At 40.4% G+C, this 27,002-nt stretch overlaps 1 protein-coding gene across 4 annotated transcripts; it reads left to right on the forward strand.

Annotated features, from left to right (window-relative positions):
* Window positions 1-4,140: 4,140 nt before the first annotated feature.
* Window positions 4,141-27,002, forward strand: LOC118362571 (protein phosphatase 1A). Of its 4 annotated transcripts, none has more exons than XM_035743003.2 (6): window positions 4,141-4,510; window positions 5,497-6,342; window positions 6,540-6,657; window positions 6,790-6,901; window positions 7,210-7,267; window positions 11,914-20,872. In XM_035743003.2, exons 2-6 carry the CDS (start codon window positions 5,512-5,514, stop codon window positions 11,941-11,943), a joined length of 1,149 nt encoding a protein of 382 aa, XP_035598896.1. In that variant the 5' UTR covers window positions 4,141-4,510; window positions 5,497-5,511; the 3' UTR covers window positions 11,944-20,872. The 4 variants fall into 4 exon arrangements, with proteins under 4 accessions (XP_035598896.1, XP_035598895.1, XP_035598894.1 ...); XM_035743002.2 differs by lacking the exons at window positions 4,141-4,510; window positions 11,914-20,872 and adding exons at window positions 4,728-4,927; window positions 8,197-10,349; XM_035743001.2 differs by lacking the exons at window positions 4,141-4,510; window positions 11,914-20,872 and adding exons at window positions 4,730-4,927; window positions 26,391-27,002.

Below are 27,002 nucleotides of genomic sequence, written 5' to 3' on the forward strand. Positions count from 1 at the left end.
AATAACATGTGAGATGAAAATGGACAAACCAAAGGGTGTGCAATATAGAAGGGTAGTCAGTGGACATTCTGAACCTTTGAGTCAAGTAGGTCACTATTGAAATTCGAATGTAAAAAAAGTTTGTACTTTGTTTACGCTCCCTAACAAATTCAATTAGCAACACAAAATGCTGCTCACATTTCCACATGTTTATTAGCTTTGGAAATCGAATTAATGTCCAAATCGTGAAAATAAGAACTGTGTAATGTTGTGCACAATTTATTCCAACATCATGACACTTATTTGGAGTCTGTGGCTCAAGTGGTTTGAAAGCACGGAATATCCAATTTGAAACGGTCTTTACCTCGGTTAGAAAAATGCCTACGCATCCTCCTCTCTTTCATGTTGATGAAACAGTCTATCACGCTGTCATACAGTACACGCTTTTATTTTTTGTTGTTGTCCTAAATTACCTGGCTAAAATGCTTGCTCGCTAGCCTAACTTCCATTCATCGGCAACATTTGCTAGTTAACATTAGCCTTCTACATCTAGTTAATGTACATATTGAACTAACATCATCTCAGATCAGGGGCACAACAATGACAATGCATGAATTAATGGTTGGATCAGAATCAACCTAATAATCACTGGCCAGTACGAAAAAAATAAGTAAAACCACAAGTCCAAATCCCTACCTCCATCCATGGCTAATTTGGGCCAATTTTAGGTAGCCACCGGACGACAACAACACAACAAGATGCAACAATTCAAGTTGTTTCTATTAATGACAGAGGATATGTCATTAACAACGCGATTTGATAGGAGAGACCCCAAATCCAAGCTGGCTTCCCTTGACACTGCTTTTTCTTCACCAGGACCATTCGCTGGTAAACTCGCTCGGCGAGTTTTTTTTTTAGCTCAACGCTGATTGGCTAATTTGTTATACTTTTTTTGTCAAGGGAGGCCAAATCTAAGATTATTATAACTAAAATAGACCAGAGCCTGTTGTTTCCAATGGGAACAAATAAATCATAGCGGGCAGAACAAGCAAGGAGGTGGGCAGAGCCAAGCACAAACAAGCAAGATCATTTTTGTTACGCTTTCTATTATACGTTTGCATATTTCTGTTAGGGAACGCCTACTCCATGAAGTGCGCGTGTGCAATAACTCAATTCGCCTTTGCACTCCTAAACAACGCAATTTTTAAAAACTTTTACGAAGGTTAAAGTCTACTTTGTTCAGCACATATTCTAGTTTTGGGAATAGAAAACTGTAGAGATAAAAATGTTTCATTGATGAGAAAATGTGCAGAATGTCGGCCAAAATGTTTCTTGTTACGTCTTCTCCCACTGCAGGCCAATTGGCTTTCTCTCACTAACATATTTGGGAGTGAGTGGAAACGCCAAGCGGATGCTTCACATTTATAAGTTCGATGAAATATCTGTCATTGTTCTATTTGTGGCCAAATGTTCGCTTGCTTCTTGCTTCCCTTGCATTCAATGCTACGGGCTGCAACAATGTCATACTCGTTCGGACCAGACAGTATCAAATAGATGGCCTACACGCAGAGAGACAGAGGGGCACTGTTTCGCTCGCCCGGGTGCTTTCTTCTGTCATACTTTCAGCGTCTTGCGAATTGAAGGAACATTTGACAAAACACAGCGAGATGATAGATATTATTTAATGTTACTATTATTATATATTTTTTTTGGGGGGGAGGCTTCCTGGCTTCCCTTAGCGTCCATGAATATAGGCCACTGCTTACAGTGTATCTATCGAAAAACTCATCATACAATGATACCAGTGGCAAATGCCTGGAGTTCTTGATCAATACAATTAAGGGACTGGTGCTGATACCTGGCTTGATCCCGAACAAAGTTGCCCATACTAAGGTAAAGTCCGAGTCTGCAAATATGAAGTGCCCAAATTGTACAAGTGAAGTCATGCAACAATCCATATTCGTCTGGCTGGTGTGAAAATGATATGAAAGACAGTCACAACACAAGAACAATGGTCATTTGCAGCCCTTGTGACCACTGAGCTTTAGAGAGGAAGAGGTGAAGAGAGGCCCAACTCGGTGGAAAATCTGTCTTCCTCCAGCAGTTGGCATTTTTTTGTTTTTATATGGAGGTCATATAACCGTTTTGATAACCATAATCTCTCTTGGACAATGTGACGATCAATATATTTGCCTGTATTTAACCCCAACAAATGAAATGCTAATTAGCTACTAATGTGGCTATCATAAACAACTACAAAAATGCCATGACAAGCTGGAGGAGGCAAAGGTAAAAATCTCTGGATTAACTATCTAGCTAAATTGGCTAAAATATTTTTATATGTACCTGTTAACAAAGGTGGCGGCTGGAGATGACGTGCAGGGATTTGTAGTCTTGCATGATGTCTACTTTGATGCTAATTAGCATTTTTGAATCTGAGACAAAATAAAGCCTAATATTAATAACAGTCACCTTGTCCGAGAGATTTACATGGTTATCAAAAGGTCACGCCAGGATAAGCCTACACGAAATACAGCCCTTTACATTTTCTAAAATCCTCTACTGGGAAAAACTATTGGAACCAATTAAGTGTTTGATCACTTGGCTTTATGACACCTTCACTGTGAGGCTCTATGCTTAGGTTGTTAGGAGTGTATGATGTGGCATCCCCACAAATTTGTTTTATATCAGATTTGTTTCGAGATGGCTATGCATGTTCAAGGTATGAGGCTAGTAACATAGCATATTTTACCTTTGAATACATGCGGTTTCCCACAACAACCCTCATTTAATATTTTAAAACGGATTACAATAATGAGATGTATAAGGCGGAAGCTAGACAGCCCGCGGTGTCGCTTTGTGGACATTGAACAACTACTTCTATTGTTGGGGCGGAGAGACATGTATCTTCTTGTTAGTTGTGTCGTGCATAAGAACACACAACTGGTGTGGCATATTGGCCATATACCACACCCTCTCGGGCCTTATTGCGTAAATAACGCATGGTATATTTGCACCATAGAATTGAATGGCTATCGTTCCTGTTTGCATGTTTTATTTGAGCTGTTTTTGAATGCAAAAGTTGAATTGAAAACAGCATTGGTATTGTTGAATTCAATTTTCATATTAGCAAGCTAGGACAGATGGTTTGGTTAGCTGCAATAGTTGCCGTGGTAACCAAACAGCTATCTAAACTTGCTGGCTACTTCATTGGATGTTGAACACATTTCTAGTGGCTAATGTGGTAAATTATAGCCATTATATAAAATGGTTAACTAGGGGCTCTATGCTTTCTATGGAAAATAACACAACTCCGTGGACGGTCAGTTCCACTCTGTTGGCGCGTCGTGGAACACACCTTTACGTCGTTCATTATTTTCCAGAGAACGCATATGCCGCGTTCAAAACAATTGGGAAGTGTGAACTCTGAAATCTGCGAGTTCCGACTTCAGTGCCTTCAAAACCACTGAGAATTCTACTGGGAAAAATCGATTTGAACGGTCATCCAACTCGGGAAATCGGGACTCTTCTGGAGTGACCTGAAGATCACTGACGTCATGTTTCGACCTTGTATTTTTCCGAGTTCCCAGTTGTTTTGAACGCGGCGGCAGCAGCCCTCCTTGATTAGACAGTCTGCCGTGCCGCTTTGTTAATTAACGACTCCCATTTTTAGGGCGGAGAGAAAAGTATCAGTATATTAATAATATTTGGCCTTAGCAGAAAATAATTTCTCAATAACCCGGAAGCGACTATTAGAAATACAAAACACTTCTGGTTACAGTTTACTCTTATAGAAAAATATTATCTCGAATTTTTAAATATTTTTCAATATGAATAGACCCGATTAATATTGATATTTGGCGCACTGTGCCACTTTAATATAGACGGAGAGTGATGCAAATTGTGACTGAAATAAATGCATACTGAGAACATTTTGAATCGCCACAGCCCACAGATATTTCCATACGAAATGTATTGGCTTTATGTTAATATGCGTGCTCGCCTTTACAATGTTGAATCCATAGAATTAGGAATTACAATACTAATAATAGCAGTAATGTATGTAACTAGTAATGTAATAGGATATATATGGTTGAATCAATGTATGGGCTTTTGTGTTGATTACCAACTGCCTCATAGGGATGATGTAATGCTTTCAAGCACGCAACCTGCAACATCCGGGTATTTTTTGAGTCCACTGTTTGGTTTAGCTAGTGTTTGCAGGCTGTGTCAAATTCAAGTGAATAGGCTGGGGCTTGACACTCATTTGGCCATAACAGCTCCGGCCTAAAAATTCAAAGGAGGGACATTTTAACTATACTTTACGTCGACAAATGTTAAAGTAATGCATCCCTGGTTTAGTCAGAACAGGGAGTTCCGCACTTTCACAAATTGATGCACTGTGAGGTGATTGCTAGCTAGCTAACGTTACCCGCAAACTCCCTCCATCTCGTCGGTGTTTCTGTTTCGGTCACAGCACCTCTGCTCTGTTGCTGTCTTTACAACTTCAAAACAGGTCTTTCGGATTTTGGTAAGTCACGGTGATTTGTGCCTGTGACAAATCTCTCTGATTGTCTACCAGGCTAGTCTGTTAGCATTACTGATTAGCTATACACAGCGGGTGTTTCGCGACGAGGATAGGCCGTGGGGCAGTGTAACTAAGGCCTGCCAAAGCTATGGGGCCAAGGCCCACAACGACGCAGCTGTTTGTTTATTTTGGTTTTCATATTATTGCGACCGAAGGATTTAAGCTAACTAGCTAGCTACCATAGCCAGCCAGCTAGTTAACGTTGTTGAAAACATTGTTGTTCGTAATTTTGTGATCATCACAAATGTGACTTATTTACATTTAAGTAACCCTGGCTCTGTCATTGACTTAGTTGGACGATGTCTACAGTAACTAGCTAGTTGGGATATGAGGCTATTTGACGTAACTAGCATTAGTCAGGTAAGATTACCTACTAACTAAGTTACTTCATTGATGGCTAACATCACTAAAACGCTAAACTAAATAGCTAACTGCACTGTATTCTAGCTAGCTACAAAACAATAACACGTAGTTAGCGAACGTTGGCTTGGGCGTAAGGAAAGCGGAAAATAGCAAGCGGGAGGATCTTGTTTTGCAATTTGGGTAGTTAACTATTTGCAGTGCTGACTTTATTGTTGACATCACACAATTAATGGCCAACACCTACAAAATAGTTTATTTAGCTAGCAGCTAACGTTAGTAATTAATTGATAGATGTTTCTAACTAACGTTAGCTAGTGTTTAAAATGTCTACAGTACTCACCTATTTTTAGACTAGAGGGTGCAACGTATGAGTGCAGCCCAAGGTGCTATCTAATCTTTTTGCCATAAAAGGATTGTATCTGTGTCATCTGCTTCGAAATCATCCATATCTTAACTAATTATATTTGGCAAATATTTTGGGGTTTAATTAGTAAACATGTAGCCGAGTTTAGCAGAATAACAAGTTAACATATTATATTATCCTTTGTTTTATTCCTGTTTTGAAGGTTTTAAGAGCTACAATGGGGGCGTTTTTGGACAAGCCAAAGATGGAGAAGCACAATGCTCATGGTGAGGGGAACAGTCTGACCTATGGCCTGAGCAGCATGCAGGGCTGGAGGGTGGAGATGGAGGATGCGCACACGGCAGTCATTGGCCTGCCTCATGGGCTCGACCCTTGGTCCTTCTTTGCTGTCTATGATGGGCATGCTGGCTCCCAGGTGGCCAAATACTGCTGTGAGCACCTGCTGGAGCACATCACCAGCAACCCAGACTTCCAGAGTGGTCTGGAGCCCAACGTAGAGAGTGTGAAGATCGGCATCCGCACAGGTTTCCTGCAGATTGACGAGCACATGCGGAACATCTCAGAGAAGAAGCACGGTGTGGACCGCAGTGGCTCAACTGCGGTGGGGGTCATGATTTCCCCAGGCCACATCTATTTCATCAACTGTGGAGACTCCCGGGGTCTTCTGAGCCGTGGAGGAGCTGTGCACTTCTTCACACAGGACCACAAGCCCAGCAACCCACTGGAGAAGGAGAGGATTCAAAACGCCGGAGGCTCTGTCATGATCCAGAGAGTGAACGGCTCTCTGGCTGTGTCCCGGGCCCTGGGAGACTTCGACTACAAGTGTGTGCATGGCAAGGGCCCCACTGAGCAGCTGGTTTCACCAGAGCCTGAGGTGTATGCCATTGAAAGGTCTGAGGTGGAAGATGAGTTTATTGTCCTAGCCTGCGATGGCATCTGGGATGTCATGGCCAATGAGGAACTGTGTGACTTTGTCAGGTCCAGGCTAGAGGTGACCAATGACCTTGAGAGAGTCTGCAATGAAATTGTTGACACTTGCTTGTACAAGGTGAGACCTGTTAATTTATTGTTTACTGAATCAGTAACAGCTAAGCATTTGCATGTACCTGGATGTTACCACAGCATTTTGTCACATGAGTAGGCGTCATAGATGCCTTTTGGATTACTTGAAGATGCTAAAGCAAATGTAAATTATTTTCATTTTTAAGTCTGTCTGTATTGCTCTCGCTTTCTCCCTTTGAACAGGGGAGTCGGGACAATATGAGCGTTGTGCTGATCTGCCTCCCAGGGGCTCCAAAGGTGACTGCAGATGCCGTGAAAAGGGAAGCAGAGCTGGATAAGTACCTGGAGAGCAGAGTAGAAGGTGCATTATCTAAATATGCCATATAGAAACCTAGATAGAACATTGTCATGAATTTGATGTGGTTGAAGCTCACTTCACTCAGTGTGATATTGTTTTCTACTCACAGAGAATGTTGTTCTGCTATTCCCACAGAGATCATAAAGAAGCAGGGAAACGAAGGGGTTCCAGACTTGGTCCACGTGATGCGGACGTTAGCATCAGAGAGCATCCCTAACCTCCCTCCTGGGGGTGAACTGGCCAGCAAGTGAGTGATCTCTTTTAACTGGACCTCAGCCAACTCAAAGTTTGAGGTCGATTAAGTACTAGGGAAATAGTACCATGCTTTGCAGGGTAAGGTTTAATTACTTTTCACTAAAGTGGTTTTGATAGTTTGGACTAGCGTGGAAGTTTGGGCTGTTAGTTGGGCTAATTGATTTTTGCCCTTCAATTCCAGCCTTGTATGCTCAGCATTGAGCTTTTCTGTATAAACTGTTTTGTTTTTATTGGGCTTATATACATTGGTATTTTTATTGCTTGCTACGCTAAACCTGCATGTTAACTTTTGTGTCCTAGGCGAAACGTTGTTGAAGCGGTGTACAACAAACTCAACCCATACCGAAGTGACGACACAGTAAGTATCTCCTGGCAACTGCTATCCACACACAAAAGCTTGTTTATTTGAATGTACGTAGATACATTTTTGTGCAGATCCGTTTGTATTTCGAGGGCAAAATACAATTACATGAATAATTTTGTGTTCGTTTTCTAACTTCCATCAACCCAATTTGTAACATTCAACATATCAATAACCATATCTGTTTTTAAAGATGAATCAAGGGGAGGCAATATATGGATTTCTGTATGTTTTAGTTTATTGTAGCACTCATCTTTTGAGTATCATCCTTGTTTGTAATTCACTTTTGATTTGCTCTGTAATCCACTTTACTCGTTACCATAACATCACAGAACTCATTTAGTTCTTCCCACAGTTAACAACTGTTTCATGATGTGTATAATTTAGTTCACTCCTGAATTAACACTGCAGCCAATATCACAGAACAGTTAACACATCTCTGGGCTGTGTTTACACAGGCAGCACAATTCTGATCTTTTTCCACTAATTGGTCTTTTGACCAATCAGATCTAGTCTTGCCAGTGATTGGGGTGCCTGTGTAAACACGGCCAATTCAAATCGTCAATTTACTTGTCACAATAGAACGCTAAATTGTTGCTGGTCCCATCAGATAACCTGGTACAGGTTAGCCCAATGCTAATCTCACCAGCTGACAGTGAATATTTCCTGCAACAAATTCCACATCAACCTATCAAAGATCTTAAACTTTATCCACTAATCAATGGCATTTCTTAAAATACAGTACCAGTCAAAAGTTTGGACACGCCTATACATTCCTTTGTTTTCCTTTATTTTTAATATGAAGACCTCAACTATGAAATAATACATATGGAATCATATAGTAACCAAAAAAGTGTTAAACAAATCAAACCATATTTTATATTTGATATTCTTCAAAGTAGCCACCTTTTTTGCCTTGATGACAGCTTTGAGACGCAGTGTCGGGAGCCATCCACAACAGATGATTCTAAGAAGTGGCAAAGTGTGGCTCCGGCAGCTCTACACCCCTGTATAGCAGTAGTCTCAGTCTGCAAGAGGGACTCCAATAAGCTCCTTGTTAAATATATTTGTAATCTTAATTTACAAAGTTTTGGCTACACCCTTCACAACACACTAGCATAATAAACGTAATTATACATTTCCCAAAGGAAAAAAACAATCTCACCTGGGATTTGAACTTACCACGAACCCCCCCCACAATACTGTGAGCTATATGTCCAATTTAACTTTTGTGCATGTTTTAGTAACTTTGATTAGAAGATTGTGCCATGTGACTTCTGTTCACCTGTTAAATGTAATGTCAAATTGTAGATTTCCACCTAAATAGACATACCCAAAAGTAATTATTTATCACGAGGGTCATAAACAATACATAGTGATGCTTATACTGACAACCAAATATTATTATCTCACGTTTCTGTCAAATACAAAATATTTGCTTAGGTGTATTCGTAAAGTATTCAGACCCCTTGACTTTTTCCACATTTTGTTAAGTTAGCCTTATTCTAAAATGGATTAAATACATTTTTCCTCATCAATCTACACACTACTCCATAATGACATTATTTTACATTTTTTAGCTAATTTATTTAAACAAAAATTACAAACACCTTATTTACAGGATTATTCAGACCCTTTGCTATGAGACTTGAAATTGAGCTCCGGTGCATCCTGTTTCCATTTATCATCCTTGATGTTGCTACTACTTGATTGGAGTCCACCTGTGGTAAATTCAATTGATTTGACATGATTTGGAAAACACACACCTGTCTATATAAGATCCCACAGTTGACAGTGCATGTCAGAGCAAAAACCAAGCCATGAGGTCGAAGGAGCGCGAGACAGCATTGTGTTAAGTCACAGATCTGTGGAAGGGTACCAAAAATGTTCTGCAGCATTGAAGGACCCCAAGAACAGAGTGGCCTACATACTTCTTAAATGGAAGAAGTTTGAAACCACCAAGACTCTTCCAAGAGCTGGTTGTCCGGCCAAACTGAGCAATCGGAGGAGAAGGGCCTTGGTCAGGGAGGTCACTCTGACAGATTTCCTCTGTGGAGATGGTTGTCCTTCTGGAAGGTTCTCCCATCTCTGCAGCACTCCACCAATCAGGCCTTTATGGCAGAGTGGCTAGGCGGAAGCCACTCCCAAAAGGCATCTAAAGGACTCAGACCATGAGAAACAAGATTCCCTGGTCTGATGAAACGAAGAATGAACTCTTTGGCCTGAATGCCAAGCATCACATCTGGAGGAAACCTGGCACCATCCCTAAGGTGAAGCATGATGGTGGCAGCATCATGCTGTGGGGAGGTTTTTCAGCTGAAGGGACTGGGAGACGAGTCAGGATCAAGGGAAAGATGAACGGAGCAAAGTACAGAGATCCTTGATTAAAACCTGCTCCAGACGCTCAGGACTGGGTTGAAGGTTCACCTTCCAAGAGGACACTAACCCTAAGTACACAGCCAAGACGACGTTGGAGTGGCCTCGGGACAAGTCTCTGAATGTCCTTGAGTGGCCCAGCCAGAGCCCGGACTTGAACCCGATCAAACATCTCTGGAAAGACCTGAAAATAGCTGTGCAGCGACGCTCCCCATCCAACCCGACAGAGCTTGAGAGGATCTGCAGAGAAGAATGGGAGAAACTCCCAAAATACAGGTGTGACAAGCATATAGCATCATACCCAAGAAAACTCAAGGCTGTAATCACTGTCAAAGGTGCTTCAACAAAGTATTGAGGAAAGGGTCTGAATATTTATGTAAATGTCATATTTTGTTTATAAATTAACAAACATTTCTAAACCAGTTTTTGCTTTGTAACTATGAGGTGTGTGGGGCGGGGGGGAAATCATTTAATCCATTTTAGAATAAGGCTGTAAAGTAAAAAATGTTTGAAAAGTCAAGGCGTCTGATTACTTTCCAAATGTACTGTAAGCTCAAGTGTAATGAACATATGAAAAAAATAATCTATTAAATCTTCTCCTATTAAACAAAAGTGGGGGAATAGGGCTTGACATGCTTGTTATGTATATTACATATCAAATTATTTCACTTTTTAACTATAAAATAAATATTATTGTACTCGGTGACAATACAAAATTGGTATCATTTCAAATGATTGACAGCATTTTCTGCCTAGTGTCTTCTGAGCGACGTGCAGAAGCCATTCAAATGTCTGCTGACTTGTACAACTTGAGCTGTAAACACGGGTGATTTAATCTTGTTTCAATTCTACGGAATGATTTTTGCATCCAACCATTTGACAGCACAGCGAGATTAGACTGCGTTTGCAGCAATCGCTAGTCTCCCATTTCATATGCATTATTTTAAGCGGAGCTGCACATTTCAGACTGGAGTTCGATCATTTGTCTGGATAAGCCAGAAAATGTGATGTCACCCCTTGTAAATTAGGTATCATATTTTATATACAGCATCTCAGATGAGAGCGTAGAACGGCATGTGAAGCGGGACAACCAGAGCTGTTACGTAGTGTACAGCAATCAATGTTGCACCATTGACAGAGCGCTCTCTTAACAAAAATGTTAGTCGGAACCAGTCTACAATCGCTCAGTCCCCTAAATGGGGGACTTTACTTTTAGGACGCTCTCAAGACAAAGTGACGTCAACGTTTGTAATTGGTTGATACAGAATTTGTTACAGGAAATAATCACGTCCAGCTGGTTGTGTTAACCTGGCATACTTAACCCTATGCTATCTGATGGGGGAAAAGCTAACAAGTAGTGTTCTATCACGTGCAACCTCGTCAACAATTGTAATTGGCTGATGCGGCTTTTGAGACTGAGAAACAATTTTAATTTAAACTGTTTCTAATGTTTCGAGTATGGCCCTCCCAGTGTTTGAAGGCCAAATATGCTTTCTGATCTATGCGGGTAGCATTCTAGTAGCAGTGACAGCTGGCAGAGCAATCTTAGACCATTATTTAGGCTGCAATTATTTGATATCAATCTTGTGTACTTGCTCCCTAAAGTTCCATCAATGGGGATAATATTCAAGATTCTTCAAATGGGAGCATCTTACAAATAGTTTAACAAGAAATATATTCATTGAAGCAATCATTCATAACAACCATTCATATACAAACATTCTCATGGTTATGTGAATGAAATGTTGTGCTTCTTTATTCTGACATGGCTTTCTAAGCAGGAAACAGGAATTTTTATCACAGAAAATATAAGGGTGCTATTCAAACAAACCAGTAATAAAATGCTGTTCCTAAGCTGTTTCTGGATTAGGAATAGCATCATTTGGGTTTGTTTGATCAGCCTAAAATGACCATGTAACAGTATCACTATCAAATGGCATATGACAAATAAAATCCCCTTATTTTACAGTCCAGAACTGGAAAAAATGTAATTGGTTAAAGTGAAGACTTCAAGATATTGCTGTTAATACCAGGGATCTCAATCTCAATTGCCGGAAAGCTCTGCTCACTTATCCGTACTCTTTCTTGAACAATGTCTTGGACTTTATTTACATTTATTCCTGTCCAAGTTCGTAACTAGTGTAGGACAAAATTAACCTCTTGGGTGGAAAGATCAGCCCTCTTGCACGTCTCCAGGAGTTGAAATCGAGACCCTTTGGATGTAGACCCAGAGTCTGAAGGGTTTTTCCTTCCTTCCCTCCTTCAAGGACTCAGCGTCCACAGACGACATGTGGTAACACAACCCCCACCACAAACACAGCACAGAGTTTACAACCCGCAACCCTCTCAAGACCCACAGCAGCTCCGTTCAGCAGTCTGTCTCCCCACCACTTTGAGCGTTACATTTTTAAGAAGGGAATATGATGGGAGGACGAGGAGATGCAAACACACCTCTACACCCTGGATAGTGCAGCACCAGTCCGCTCTGAAGTTCAGGATTCCCTCCATTTTGTCTCACCTTTTACCCCCCCCCAACCTTACCCATAACTAGCAAGTCCATTAGGTTCTTTTATAAATTCAGCTGAAACAATTTATTTTTTTGCTGTAATTAGTTTGATTCACATTTCCTTGTGTTTTGTATGTTTTTGTGAAGTGCAATTGTTGTGTACAAACAGCCTGTATTTAATGCAGCTTGAGTTCAAGTAAAACAATGAAAGAAGTGAGAAAGATAACCTTTTATGCACTATCTGCCTTTTTCCTGCTCTTCTGGAGTTCCAACAAATGTCTATTCAGTGAATATTACTGTTTGTCCTCCAGGTGATATTATCCTCCTGCTCTTGTTCTTTTTTAGTTTAAGTCTTTGCTCATTAAAGAAACGGGTAAATTGTATAGGTTCACAGCACAGTAAGCTCTCTAAATCTAACCATTATAAATCCTAATATTTACATGTTCAATTTTAATTATTTTTCATATACCTTTTTCTTTATACGCTGTAGTAACTATGGTAAAGTGTTACACAGTCCTTCATTGTGTTCCTGTCTTTTGGAGAGAAATGATCTTGTTGCTCTCCTGTAAACAACAAGATGCAAGTGAAGATTATCCCACCTGACACCTTTTAACACTTGCTGTGTTGGATTCCGTGTGTGTGTGTGTGTGCGTATACTGGCAAGCGTGCCTGGGTGCTTGTGTGTATGTGTAGAGGTAGGTCTCTATCTGCAGCACTGTAGCTACTAGCTAATGTTTGCTATGGTGGTGCTGATGTCAGAACCACATGGGCTGGAGATTTAGGCGCCATTACTCCTACATACCTCTTCTGCACCTCATCAGTCCTTCATATCAGCACAATACAATCTCTCACTACCCCTCACTCAGATAACACTTTATTTGACAGTGGAAGGATTAAGTTGACAAATTGCAATTTGTACTTCAAAATGACATCTACCACAACCACTTTGTAATTGTCAGTGAAGTCTGACACAGTTAACCTGTCTAATGACATACAGTGATTTAAAAAATAAAATTTTATTTTTTATTTTTTTAGTTTGAACCTTGACTAGTTGACATGTTTTCATGTGTCATGAGTGTTAGATCATTTACTTTGAATAAACCACATGAGGTTGGTGGCACCTTAATTGGGGAGGATGGGCTCATGGTACTGGCTGGAGTGGAAAAGTATCAAACGCATGTGTTTGATGCCATTCCATTTGTTCCAGACATGAGCCGTCCCATCTGCAGCCTCCACTGGAATAAGCATAATATGTGACAGGTGCCACGTGGTCTATGATAGCATAGGTCAGCTTTATGACAGCCCATGCCAAGTTAAGTTTTCTAAGTTTCAGAGAGGAGTTCAAATCACAACATTTAAGTGTTTAAGTGCTGATTGTTAGAAACCCTAGTTACCACCACCAGTCTAAGTGAACATTCAATCTTCTAATTCCAATTTCCAAGTGGTGTTTTTTCTAAAGAAGCAATCTTCAGTTGTTACATGCATTTTTGGGCTTGTAAATTAATGGTATGTTCACATTTTGTTTCTTGAAGAATATAACTTAAATGCCTAGGGCTTAGTTAGGTCAACTGCTGATATACGCTTGTTTTACTCAAATTCTTGTAAAATTGTGAACAAACACTAGCCTAAAAATATGGATAAAACTATCATTTTGATATCATGGATGGTCAGTCTTTGCATGCATAGCTCTATGCATTTGATTGGTTACATTTCTCCAGCTTCAACCCTTAGCTTTTTACAGAAACAGGGGTGTTATAGTTTCAACTGCTGATTGCTGCTTTAAATGTTGCTATATTCAACTATACAACCAAGAACAAATCCACTAAATGCATTGAGCTCTCCTAGAGGTCCTTGTATTTACTGTGTGGTTTGGGGTGCTCTTACTGTAGAGACCTCAGCCACTGCACCAGGAGCTAGGGCACGTTATGCTGCTAAAGTGTATGATTGATTTGCAATTAATTTTTCCCTTTTAAGAAAAAAGTGTATAGTATGTATTTCGTGGTGAGATGGTTTTATTTAAATGTGTTTTCTTCCATTGTTTAAAATTCATTGTTGTATGTATATACAGTCAGTGGCCAGTTTATTAGGTACATCCATCTAGAACCAGGTCGGATCCCGCTTTGCCTCCAGAACAGCCTGAATTATTCGGGGCATTCTACATGGTGTCGGAAACATTCCACAGGGATGTTGGTTCATGCTGACGCGATGGCATCGTGCAGTTGCTGCAGATTAGACGGTGGTACATTCATTCTGCGAACAGCCCGTTCCATTTTATCCCAAACATAGTCTATTGAGTTGAGGTCTGGGGACTACGCAGGCCACTCAAGTAAGCTGAACTCACTGTCATGTTCCAGGCAATGTTTTTCCACTCAATTGTCCAGTGTTGGTGATCGCATGCCCATTGGAGACGCTTCTTGTTTTTAGCTGAAAGGAGTGGAACCCGGTGTGGTCATTTACTACAATAGCCCATCCGTGACATGGATCGACGAGCTGTGAGGTCCCGGATGCCGTTCTACACACACCACTGTTGTACTGCACTGTTATTTGTCTGTTTATGGCCCGCCTGGTAGCTTGCACGATTCTTGCCATTCTCATTCGACCTCGCTCATCAACGAGCTGTTTTCACCCACAGGACTGCCACTGATTGAATGTTTTATTGTTTGTCGCATCATTCTCTGTAAACCCAAGACACTGTCATGCGTGAAAAGCCCAGGAGGGAGGTCGTTTCTGAGATACTGGATCCGGCGCGCCTGGCACTGACCATCATACCACGCTCAAAAGTTGCTTTGGACACTCGTTTTGCCCATTCTTACGTTCAATCAAACCGTAATTGAAGGCTTCGATGCCTGTCTGCCTGCTTTATATAGCAAGCCATGGCCACGTGACTCACTGTAGGAGCGATCCATTTTCGTAAACGGAGGGGTGTACCTAATAAACTGTCCACAGTTTATTGGGTTAGATAAGTGGTGAGCAAGATGCTCTTGTTTTGTTTGTGGATGTTTAATCAATTAGAATGGAGCACTGTAGGTTAAGGTGCCCTTCTAATACCTGTGGGCTCTGCTCAGGGTTGGGACACTATCCTGTTTGTCTGACACACAGGGTAACGTACTGAATTTGAAATTCTCTCTCTTTAACCAACTGACAATCTAATGATGTAGGCTAACTTCAGGCAACAAACTACCATGTTGTCTCCTGAATTTGACCCCTATATATTGTTCAACATTTTGTGGTCACTTAGAAATGTCCTTGTTTTTGAAAGAAAAGCTATTTTTTTGTTGTCCATTTTTAAAATAACATCAAATTGATCAGAAATACAGTGTGGACACTTGATGTTGTAAATCACTATTGTAGCTGGAGACGGCTGATTTTTAATTGAATATCTACATAGGCGTACAGAGGTCCATTATCAGCAACCCTCACACCTGTGTTCCAATGGCAAAAAAGCTAATTGATCATTAGAACCCATTTGCAATTATGTGAGCACAGCTGAAAACTGTTCTCCTGATTTTAAGAACCAATAAATATGGCCTCCTTTAGGCTAGTTGAGTATCTGGAGCATCAGCATTTGTGGGTTCGATTACAGGCTCAAAATGGCCAGAAACAAAGCACCTTCTTTTGAGACTCGTCAGTCTATTATTGTTCTGAGAAGTGATGGCTATTCCATGCAAGAAGATCTCATACAATGCTGTGTACTACTCCCTTCACTGGCTCTAACCAGAATAGAATGAGTGGGAGGCCCCGGTGCACAACTGAGCAAGAGGACAAGTACATTAGTGTCTAGTTTGAGAAACAGACGCCTCACAATTCCTCAACAGTCAGCTTCAATTAATAGTACCCACAAAATACCAGTCTCAACAGTGAAGAGGCGACTCCGGGATGCTGTTCTTCTTGGCCGAGTTGCAAAGAAAAAGCCATATCTCAGACTGGCCAATAAGAAAAAAATATTAATAAGGGCAAAAGAGTACAGACACTGGACAGAGGAACTCTGCCAAGAGGGCCAGCATCCCGGTGTTACCTCTTCACTGTTTACGTTGAGACTCAGTTGTGCACCGGGGCCTCCCACTCATGATGCTGATGCTCCAGATACTCAACTAGTCTAAAGAAGGCCAGTTGTATTGCTTCGTTAATCAGAATAACAGTTTTCAGCTGTGCTAACATAATTGCAAAAGGGTTTTCTAATGATAAATTAGCCTTTAAAAATGATAAACTTGGATTAGCTAACACAACATGCCATTGGAACACAGGAGCGATGGTTGTTGATAATGGGCCTCTCTACGCCAATGTAGATATTCCATTAAACATCTGCCGTTTCCAGCTACAATAGTCATTTACAACATTAACAATGTCTACGTATTTCTGATCAATTTGATGTTATTTTAATGGACAAAGATATTTGCTTTTTTATCGAAAACAAGGACATTTCTAAGGGACACCAAACATTTGAACGGTAGTGTGTATGTGTGTGTATATAAAATATATTATATTACACACACACCCACAGTTTAGAGATGGTTTGATATGCCACCCTTTTATTACTGTGTTTTATGCGTACCTGCAGTTGTTTAGAAAGTAAACCATTTAAAGTATGTCTCAGATTAACGCTGAAATATGTTTGTCCATGAATGAGGGACTTGGACCCAGGTTCTTTTTTGTTGTGAACTTGATATACGAACAGTTGATGTACCCTTAAACTGCTGAAATGTCAATCACACAAACACTTATTGTTCAATTGTATACTTAAGTCAAACAATGCTTCATAATTATTACACAGCATTTGCGATCTTAGAAAAAACATTAAGTGACTGAATGAATCCGGTACCCAAGTCACTTTTTTAAAATGAGAAAGAAATGTGGTTAGTTTGGTAATCGTTAAAAAAAAATTAAAAGTTGTATTTCCCCACTGGTTTTGTGGAAGGGAACCAACTTTTTAGGAGCACAGAGCCGCCCGCTGTAACACACAAGCCCTAGCTGTTTTAGCACCTGCATAGACAATTGGATCTTCCCCTGAGGATTGCAAACGTTCATTGTCCTTATACTCAAGTATTTTCTCCAGAAATACTGCAGAATGTATATAATTTTCAAGTACCTAAATGAAGTCAAAGGAAAATCTGTCTTAACCTGTTTTAAACTTGCAGGTTACTTGTTTACTGTCAATGTTTTTATAAGGCTAGACTGGAAATAAATATATTTTATTTCAGAAATGCATTACTTTTATCTTTAGGTTAGCCGCATATTTTTCAGTCATCTGTACAGCTTGACACTGATTTTGTGCTGCGGCGCTTTTGTTTTTAAAGAGTTTTGGATAGTATGTTAGTGTTCTGTTGTCGACACACCAGTTTGAATGCGGACTACTTGCATATATACTGTAAGACTTGCATAGTGACTAAGGTGTTAGAGATGGGGCCTTACATGAATATGTCATGTAATTATGTGAGCCTCATAAGGAACGTATGTACAGTGCATTCAAAGTAGCCATACACTTCGACTTATTCCACATTGTTGTTACAGCCTGAATATAAAATGTAAAAAAAAAAAATTCCCTCACCCATCTACTACTCACCACCGTATAATGACAAAATGAAAATGTTTTTCTAATTTATTGAAAATGAAAATGAAATCCAGATATAATTTACCTAAGTGTTCACACCCAATGGTTAATACTTTTTAGAAGCGCCTTTGGTGGCGATTGCAGCTTTGAGTGGTCTTGGGTATGTCTATATCAGCTTTGTACATCTGGATTTTGTGATTTATTTTCCCCCCAACCCCCCATTCTTCCTTGCATATTTTCTCAAGCTCTTAAGTTGGATAGGGAGCGGTGGTGAACAGATATCTTCAAGTCTTTCCACAGATTTAATGGGATTCAAGTCTGGGCTTTGGCTGGGACACTCAAGGACTTGCACTTTCTTGTTCTGAAGCCATTCCAGCGTTGCTTTGGCTTTATGCTTGAGGTCATTGTCCTGTTGGAAGGTAAATCTTTGCCTCATTCTAAGGTCATTTGCACTCTGAAGCAGGTTCTCATCAAGGATTTGCCTGTATTTGGCTCCATTCATTGTTCCCTCTATCCTTACCAGTCTCCCAGTCCCTGCCGCTGATGGTAGGGATGGCGTTAGATGAGCTGTGCCTGGTTTTCTTCAGACATAGAGCTTTGCATTCAGGCCAAATAATTACATTTTTGTCTCATCAGACCACAATCTTTTGCCTTATGCTTTCAGTCTTTCACGTGCCTTTTTGCAAGCTCCGGATGTGCTGTCATATGCCTTTTTCTCAAGAGTGGCTTCCGTCTGGCCACTCTCCCATAAAGCCCAGATTGGTGAAGTGCTGTAGAGACCGTTGTCCTTCTGGCAGGTTCTCCCATCTCACCCAAGGAGTTCTGTAGTTCTGTCAGTGGTTATTGGGTTCTTAGTCACCTCCCTGATTTGAAGGTCCTTCTTGCTCAGTTTGGTCAGACGGCCAGCTCCAGGCAGAGTCTGGGTGGTTCCAATTTTATTTAATTTTTTCAAAGTTCGAGACCACTGTGCTCTTGGAACTTTCAGGACTGTAGAAATGTTATACCCTTCCCCAAGGTATTCCTTACCACAATTCTGTCTCAGCGATCTACAGACAGTTCCTTAGACTTCATGGTATAGTTTCTGCTCTGATATGCACTGTCAACTGTGGGACCTTTATATAGACAGGTGTATGTCTTTCTAAATCATGTCCAAACAATTGAATTGGCCACAGGTCACTACAACTTTGAGTCCACATCTCACGATCAAAGGAAATTGGATGCACCGGAGCTCAATTTTGAGTGTCTTAGCAAAAGGGTGTGAATACTTATGTAAATGAGATTTCTGTATTTCGTTTTCAATAAATGTGCTAAAATCTCGGTGTGTGTGTGTGTGGCTGGCAGGCAGGCAGGCAGGCAGGCAAAGGAAAAACATGTATTCAATCCATTTTGAATTCAGGCTGTAACACAACAAAATGTGGAATACGTCAAGGGGTATAAATACTTTTCTGAAGGTACTTTTTGCAAAATTCAGAGGCCATATCCTGATCTTAGATCCATTCACCATGCTTGAACTTTTGTAAATCTTTCTTTGCCTCCCATTGAAATAGGATATGGCTGTAAAAGAATGCTCAATTAGGGTGCATTTATTTTTTTCAATATTTGACTTTTGATCAAAAATTGACCCGTCTGGTACCATACAAGACTGACCTAATTGTTCAAAAGCGTAGCACTTACTAAGCATCCAATGTATTATTTTTCTTATATACCATAACTACAGTACCTCATAAATTCATAGAAAACCTATTTGTATTGGTTGTTGTTTTAGACCCCACCCCCTCTGTAGTTTTGCTTTGAAAACAGCCATCATACACTTGGCTGTTCTGACTCAGAATCTATGGAATGTCAGACTGAGTTGTCATAGAGTTGGGCAGACCCATTGTAAATGTATTTGACTGAAATGTGCAAATTTGAAATGTTTATCTATAATGTATCCACTGCAAATGCTAGTTTTATTTTATTAACTAGTAAAATCATTGACCTTATATGAAAAAGAATGGCCTCAAACCCTTGCTTGTGTAATTTCACCAACTTGTTTAGCTTTTGTGTGATATTCAACTAGTTCAGAGATCTAGAATTGTAACAATGTTCAGGGTTCTAGAAATGTAAGATGTGTGAGAGGTATTTGGTGTAATTAATGACAATGGTTAAATATGCACTGATAGTCTTTCTTATCAGCTTTTTCACAAATTATTGTTCTAGAAAAAACGATAAAGCTCTCTACAGGTTGTCCCTTTGCTCCTCTGGAACTAGTTCTGTTAGGTTCAGAGGTATATCTGGCTGGAGTAAAGTAGATTTGAATGCTCGCTCCCATATTGTCCATATTGATGTACCTCAGTTGTGACGTTACTGTGTGACCCTTAGCAGTGGTGGGTTGTGTCCCCTTAAACAGGGGACCTGAACCCCATGTTGCTGACCTTTTCAGCTCACTAATAAGCTCACCGATTTGCCTTACCCAATCTAACCCTATCACTTAAGTACTTGTTTATTGGAACACTTCAAGGAGAGATGTAGACATGACTTTCTTGTAACTGAGAAATAAATCAAATCAAGTGTTTCCATGTTAGGGTGCTTCTCTTCAAAGTGGCATACTATGTTGGTGGTTACATGGTACACATTTTCAACCGTTTCTGGTTTGTATACATTTATTTTTTTCACATTACCTTGTTGAATCTTGAAAGCTTATTTAATTGCTCACTCCTGCAGATGATGTAATACTTTAAGCAAATGCAAGTGTATAACAATTGGGTAACCTTGTAAGCATTAGAAATGTGCATACATACATTCATGTCTGCTGTATTTATGAATACATTCAAGAATGGCTTTAGACTGCTGTAGTATTGTCTATGTTAATTCAACTGCTTCTCAGAGGCCTCTGTGATTGACTTTGCAAAGTTCAATAACTGTATATTTTGTATTATGTCCCATCTCCAAAGGAAAGACCGAAAATAAAATGTTAAAAAGCTTTGTTCCCTGAACTAAATTGTGCTACTTGTGTTGAGTCGCTTGAACAAATTGCATTCCTTGCTTGTGAATGAGTTTTTTTCTCTTCTTTCCCTGAATTTCCTCGCCGCCTTTCCGTCCTTATTTCTTTCTTTTTTTTTAGCCTTTTGAAGTTTGAAATAAAATGTATAGTTTGCAGAATGTATCACTAAATAAATGGGTTGTTACCTTGCATAGCTCTTCTCATTTCCTGTCTTGATCTGTTCAATTCATTGTCGCATTTTAAATAATTATATAAAATTTAACTCCATGTCAGATTCCTTAATAAAAGACCAGTGTTTTCATTAACACAGTATACTGAAAGACCCACCAACACAAACTAAGTACTGATTAATGTTTTGCGGATACAAAAAGGGCATCCCCCCCTCGTTTGGAATAAAGGTGATCTCTAAAACTGGGGTACTTAAATACTATTTGAGAAGGTCTGGTCACACACTTCCTCGGTGGCAAAGGTCTCCGGATGAGTGTTATTTATCGGTGTAGTAAGAAACCCCTACCTCGCAACCAATTCAACCCCCAAACTGTCCACACCCCTCTTGTTGGCAGAGAGAGAAATATGCTGTTTTAAATTGTATTTCCTATAATTGTTCACATTATGCCAGGGCACTAAAGAAACATTTTGCAATTCCACACATTTTCCATGTGTTAATATACCAGAAGTTGAAACCCAACCGAATTTTAAAATAAAATAAATGTGTATTTAAGTCGACCCGCAGTCCGTATTGACCCACTTCTGTGTCTGGATCCGGCCTGCTGTCTGTCCGCCTGTTGAGTATGGCTGTTCTAAAAGATACATTGTAACTGTAATTGATCCTAGCCAACAGATCTGACCTTTTTAGCAGTGAATCCTCTTTTGGACTGTGCTGCTATGCTGTATGCAGCAGTATAACATTATCCAGCCATGCATGGACAACAGAGGAGTGGAATCAATGCCAAATGGGTGTAATTGTAGCACTGAGCTTTGTGGGGTGTTTTACCCTGAGGTGGGGAATGTTGTAGTATTGTGTAGTACAGCTGACTGGTGATGACTTGTAGGGTATATTTATGTTTTTATTGAGTGCTACACATTCACATGTACAGTTGAAGTCAGAAGTTGACATACACTTAGGTTGGAGTCATTAAAACTCGTTTTTCAACCACTCCACAAATTTCTTGTTAACAAACTATAGTTTTGGCAAGTCGGTTAGGACATCTACTTTGTGCATGACACAAGTAATTTTTCCAACAATTGTTTACAGACAGATTATTTCACTTATAATTCACTGTATCACAATTCCAGTGGGTCAGAAGTTTACATACACTAAGTTGACTGTGCCTTTAAACAGCTTGGAAAGTTTATGTCATGGCTTTAGAAGCTTCTGATAGGCTAATTTACATTATTTGAGTCAATTGGAGGTGTACCCGTGGATGTATTTCAAGGCCTACCTTCAAACTCAGTGCCTCTGCTTGACATCATGGGAAAATCAAAACAAATCAGCCAAGACCTCAGAAAAAAAATTGTAAGTCTTGTTCATTTTATTCTATTCAGGCATTCTTATTTTCCCTCTGTCATTTAGGTTAGTATTGGGGAGTAACTACAATGTTGTTGATCCATCATCAGTTTTCTCCTGTCACACCCATTAAAATCTGTAACTGTTATAAAGTCACCATTGGCCTCATGTTAAAATCCCTGAGCGGTTTTCTTCCTCTCCGGCAACTGAGTTAGGAAGGACGCCTGTATCTTTGTCTTGACTGGGTGTATTGATACACCATCCAAAGTGTAATTAATAACGGCACCATGTTCAAAGGGATATTCAATCTGTTTTTTAAAAATATATATATATTTTTTAACCCATCTACCAATAGACACACTTTGCCAGGCATTTGAAAATCTCCCTGGTCTTTGTGGTTGACTGTGTTTGCAATTCACTCCTTGACTGAGGGATCTTACAGATGTATGTATATGTGTATGTGTAAGTATGTGTGGGGTACAGATATGAGGCAGTCATTCAAAAATCATGTTAAATACTGTTATTGCACACAGAGTGAGTCCATGCAACTTATTATGTGACTTAAGAACATTTTTACTCCTGAACTTTTTTTAGACTGACCATAACAAAGGGGTTGAATACTTATTGACTCAAGACATTTCTCAATTTAATCCATTTTAAATTCAGGCTTCAACACAACAACATGGAAAAAGTCTAGAGGTGTGAATCATTTGGGAAGGCATTGTAGCTCAAATTAGGTTGAGAAGGTAGGGAGCAATATCCCTCTCTTTTACACACAACGAACACATTTCATATTATACACCGATAATACACATGAACATTGATTCCCATGCCTGCATGTATGTCTGCATTTGTCCCATCACCTGAGTGTGGAATCATTAGCCCTGCCATGGATATTGCTTGTCTCTGTCTGCCTGTCTGCATCCATGGTGTAGTTGCAGCTCAGGGGATGGTCCAGGGCCATCTACAGCGACTGAGATTAGGAACCGTGGGAGGGATTACTTGAAATGTCAACATAATGTCATGAGCCGTGTTAAAAGGTCAAACGGTGCTCAGTGCCAAGCCGTTGATAGATCAGGTATAATTTGGATTGTTATGATCCCCTGAATGGTCTGGTTGGGGGACGGGGAGCAGAGCAATGATCTTTTATCCCGGATTTAGTCAATAACTCAAATGTTATTTGTCACATGCGCCAAATACAACAGTGAAATGCTTACTTACAAGCCCTTAACCAACAATGCAGTGTTCAGAAAAATACCTCAAAAATAAGAAATTAAAGTAACATAATTGAAGAGCAGCAGTCAAATAACAGTAGCGCGGCAAAATACAGTGGATACAGAGTCGGTGCGCAGGGGCACGGGTTAGTCGAGGTAATTGAGGTAATATGTACATGTATGTAGAGTTATTAAAGTGATTATGCATAGATAATAACAGAGAGTAGTATCAGCATTTAAATGTAAAGTGTGCACTCTTATATAGTCTGGTTTGTTTTCAGAAGAATAGAGTAAGTGTATCCGATTCAAAGTAACATAATACTGTAAATGAATTTTTTTGTGACGCTATTTGTCTGTTTCTTTAACAATCATCTGTAAATGGCACTGTAGTTATCTGTTTATAGACAGTCGACCTATGTGCATCTCCGTTTCTGGCAATAAAATTGGATAAAGGTATTTTCCTTCAGCCACCCTCCTCCTTTCCCTACATCTCCTCTTCCTATTCAGATCTGTGAATGTGATTGGAAGAATGAGCAAAGTCACAGTTACTGGTAGATCTGCATGAAGCCAGCCAGCCAGCCAGCCAGAGGGTGGCAGTGTTATTAACTGTGTCAATTAGAGTTGTGTCGAAACACATTCTCACTGACAAAACAGTAGTGGACAGTGAGCAGACTTTCCACGAAAGTTATTGATCAGGGTTTTCAGAGTGGTGTCTGAATTATTTGATGACACAGTTCTCAAAAACCATGTCAAGTACTTATTCCCATATTTTAGCTTTTGCTTAAATTCCAGATGAGACCATAACTCACCATTGGGTGAATTTATCAATGTTACATTTCCTGTAGTTATTTTCTATTTGCATTTTGAGATGTGTGTAATGTGGCTGACTCATTAGGTCTTCAGCCAGCTGCGTCTCATGCTGATTTACGCTGCCCTGATATTTCTCCACATCAAAAAGCGTCCGCATCAGCGGCGGCCATCATCAAATGGAGCTGGCCTGGCGTTGTTTAGTGCATGTCATGCTCTGTTTCTCATGGCAGAAACCCATTTGAGCCTTACTAATGCAGACACAGCAGAAAGAGGCGGGGGCGGCGGGGCTCAATGCATACTCTGCATTTGGGTTTTATAAAGTGAGGTCACTGATTCCTGTAGTTGTTAGTTAGCTTTCCTTGGTAGCCCAGTGAAAAAGACCTGAAACTGAATGCCATCCCTTTACAGGATAGGCATTTCTCCTGGATGGTATATAGAGTGTTCATGAGCCTTAGCTCATTGATAATGATTGAAGTGGGCCATACAGTAGCTCCTAGAAATGCAAGTTCAAAGCCAACAACACTTAATGTAAATATTGTGGTGAATCAACATTCAAACTTTTTGAGGACTTGCATGGCTTGTCATCTCCTTTTTCTCTTGTTTGCTTCTAACCCTGTCTCTCTCATCTTGCTCTCTCTTGCTCTTGCTCTGTCTACCTCACCGTTTCCTATTCTTGAGTGTACTTGTTGCCTGAGGTCAGTTTGTAACAGAGAGCCAAGCTTTTCTTTCTTGGTCACAGCAATTCAATGATGGGTACAAACAAGCGTATCAGGCAGGGATGACATCTAGCTGTTCTTTCCCCTCCTCCTCTCGCCCTTTCCCCCTCTCACAGACACACTGTATCTCTCTCACATACTCACACTCTCTCTCCCTCCCCCCTTTTCTATCACACTCTCTCTCACACACACACACACACACGCATTGTGGGAGTTTGTGTCCCCCTTTTGAGGTGGGTTACACAACCCCCTGCCCTGGGAATCCCAGCCCAGCTCATTATCCTGCACCCCTGAGACGCGGATCACTGTGAATTAGGACACCAAACGAGACGGCCTCATTAAGGGCTCACGGATGCACTCATTAGCATCAGCACCTTTCCTCGTTAGGCCCTGTATCAGCATTCTCTCTCTCTCTCCCACAAAATCGTGTCCTGTCATTCCTCCACACTGACTGGAAGGTTTAGGATTAATGTCAGATATGGCCCACAGGTCACTACTGTTGTTTTTGTCCAGTTATGGGACTGATTGATTTATGTCAGCTTGAAACTTTGATATGCGACCCCCAGCCACCCTTCCTCCTACAAATATCACTGCAGGGAAATAAATCCATTGTTAGGATCCCCCTTGTTTTGATATAGCATGACAGTCGAGTTGCGTCAGAGATTCATTATGTGATGGGGCATGGAAACCATCTTCTTGTCACCTCTCCTGTGTTCATTCAAAGTTCACAGCTGTTTTCTGCCTTGTACAAAGCCTGGTCCTTAATTCCAACTTCATGCTTGCCTATTGTATTAAATGTATTATTTTGACTTTTACTTGATGTATATTGCACCGTTCAACCATCTGCTTAGTACAACTTTAATAATATGCTATCACATTCTGCTTCCCTTCGACTGGAAACTGACCTTGCGTGCTCAGCATAATTTCAAGCTCTACCTGCTGATCTGTTCATTCCTTTCTCTCCCCAAGATCAAGTATACTATTTGTTCTTATTTAAATGTGTTGATGAATACATGGCTGTCTGCTTTTTCTCTGTAGCTGACTACCGAAGCACCTGTTCTAACTAAGCATGGTCCGTGTCTGTCTGTCTGTCTGTCTGTCTGTCTGTCTGTCTGTCTGTCTGTCTGTCAGCTTGTGCTTTCTGCTTTGTGGACTGTGCTGGAGTGAGGTGGAAGTGTTTATCTCCCTCTCTTTGAATTTTTTAATTGCCTCTGCCTCTGGCCTTCAGTCAGTGGTTGTTTTCTTTCTCGGAATGCAATGCGGAAGTCAGTTTTTATTCCTTTGTACCTCTGAGAAGGTAGTGAGTCACTTTTCTTTCCCTCTGCATACAGACAGTTCTCAGGTTTTTTTGCATCTCTTGTTAGCATGTAGTCAGTAATGTTTGGTATCCATGTCCCTGCATGCTGTTAGTTACTCTATTTCTCCATCCTTCACCTACCTCCTCCCCTTTTCCTCCCCAGGACATCCTCTTCTTCCGGGGTTTCAGCTAAAACAGGAACTAAACCGATGGTCTCCACCCACCTTTCCCCCTGAGTGTTTGCTGTTGTCTATTGTCAGATCTTGGAAGTGTTTGAACTATTATTTTCTCACACATATTTTATGAATTTGAATACACCGGGCCCCTTCCTCCCAAAGAGGCTGAGAATAGTCTGAGAAACTCAGTGATTATCTGCACCCTCTTTGGCAAAACTGAATATTTTTCCACACACCTCACCTGTCTGAATCGTTCACATAACATCATCCCAGCCCAAGGTGCGGATCTGAGAGATAAACTGGTACCTCAAAGATGTGAAATCTCTTCCTATGACCAAACAGTCTATGGGCTAGCACTTACTAGTCTAAATGGTTCTCTCTTTATGATGTACTGTATTTTGACAAGAGTGCTTTGAAAGTATATTTCATTTTGTTTGGGTAAAGCACATCAATGTAGAAAGAGATTAGGAAGAGGGCTTCCTCAGCCTTGGAACCACACACATAACACGCTCAGTGATTCTCTGTTTGATGTTTAGTGCCCAACACCTTGTCAAGAGCGACATGAATAAAGACTCGTGAGCAGATGACGCTCTTTCTCG

This window comes from Oncorhynchus keta, chromosome 29 (assembly GCF_023373465.1).
Source record: "Oncorhynchus keta strain PuntledgeMale-10-30-2019 chromosome 29, Oket_V2, whole genome shotgun sequence".
Lineage (NCBI taxonomy): Eukaryota > Metazoa > Chordata > Actinopteri > Salmoniformes > Salmonidae > Oncorhynchus > Oncorhynchus keta.

Bases quoted from the DNA above. Each gene is read 5' to 3' on its own strand.
- LOC118362571 (XM_035743001.2), top strand. From the start codon at position 4,895: ATGAGGCTATTTGACGTAACTAGCATTAGTCAG. The intron at 6,658-6,789 runs GTGCATTATCTA...CTATTCCCACAG, and splicing joins CCTGGAGAGCAGAGTAGAAG to AGATCATAAAGAAGCAGGGA. The intron at 7,268-26,390 runs GTAAGTATCTCC...TTTCCTCCCCAG, and splicing joins CATACCGAAGTGACGACACA to GACATCCTCTTCTTCCGGGG.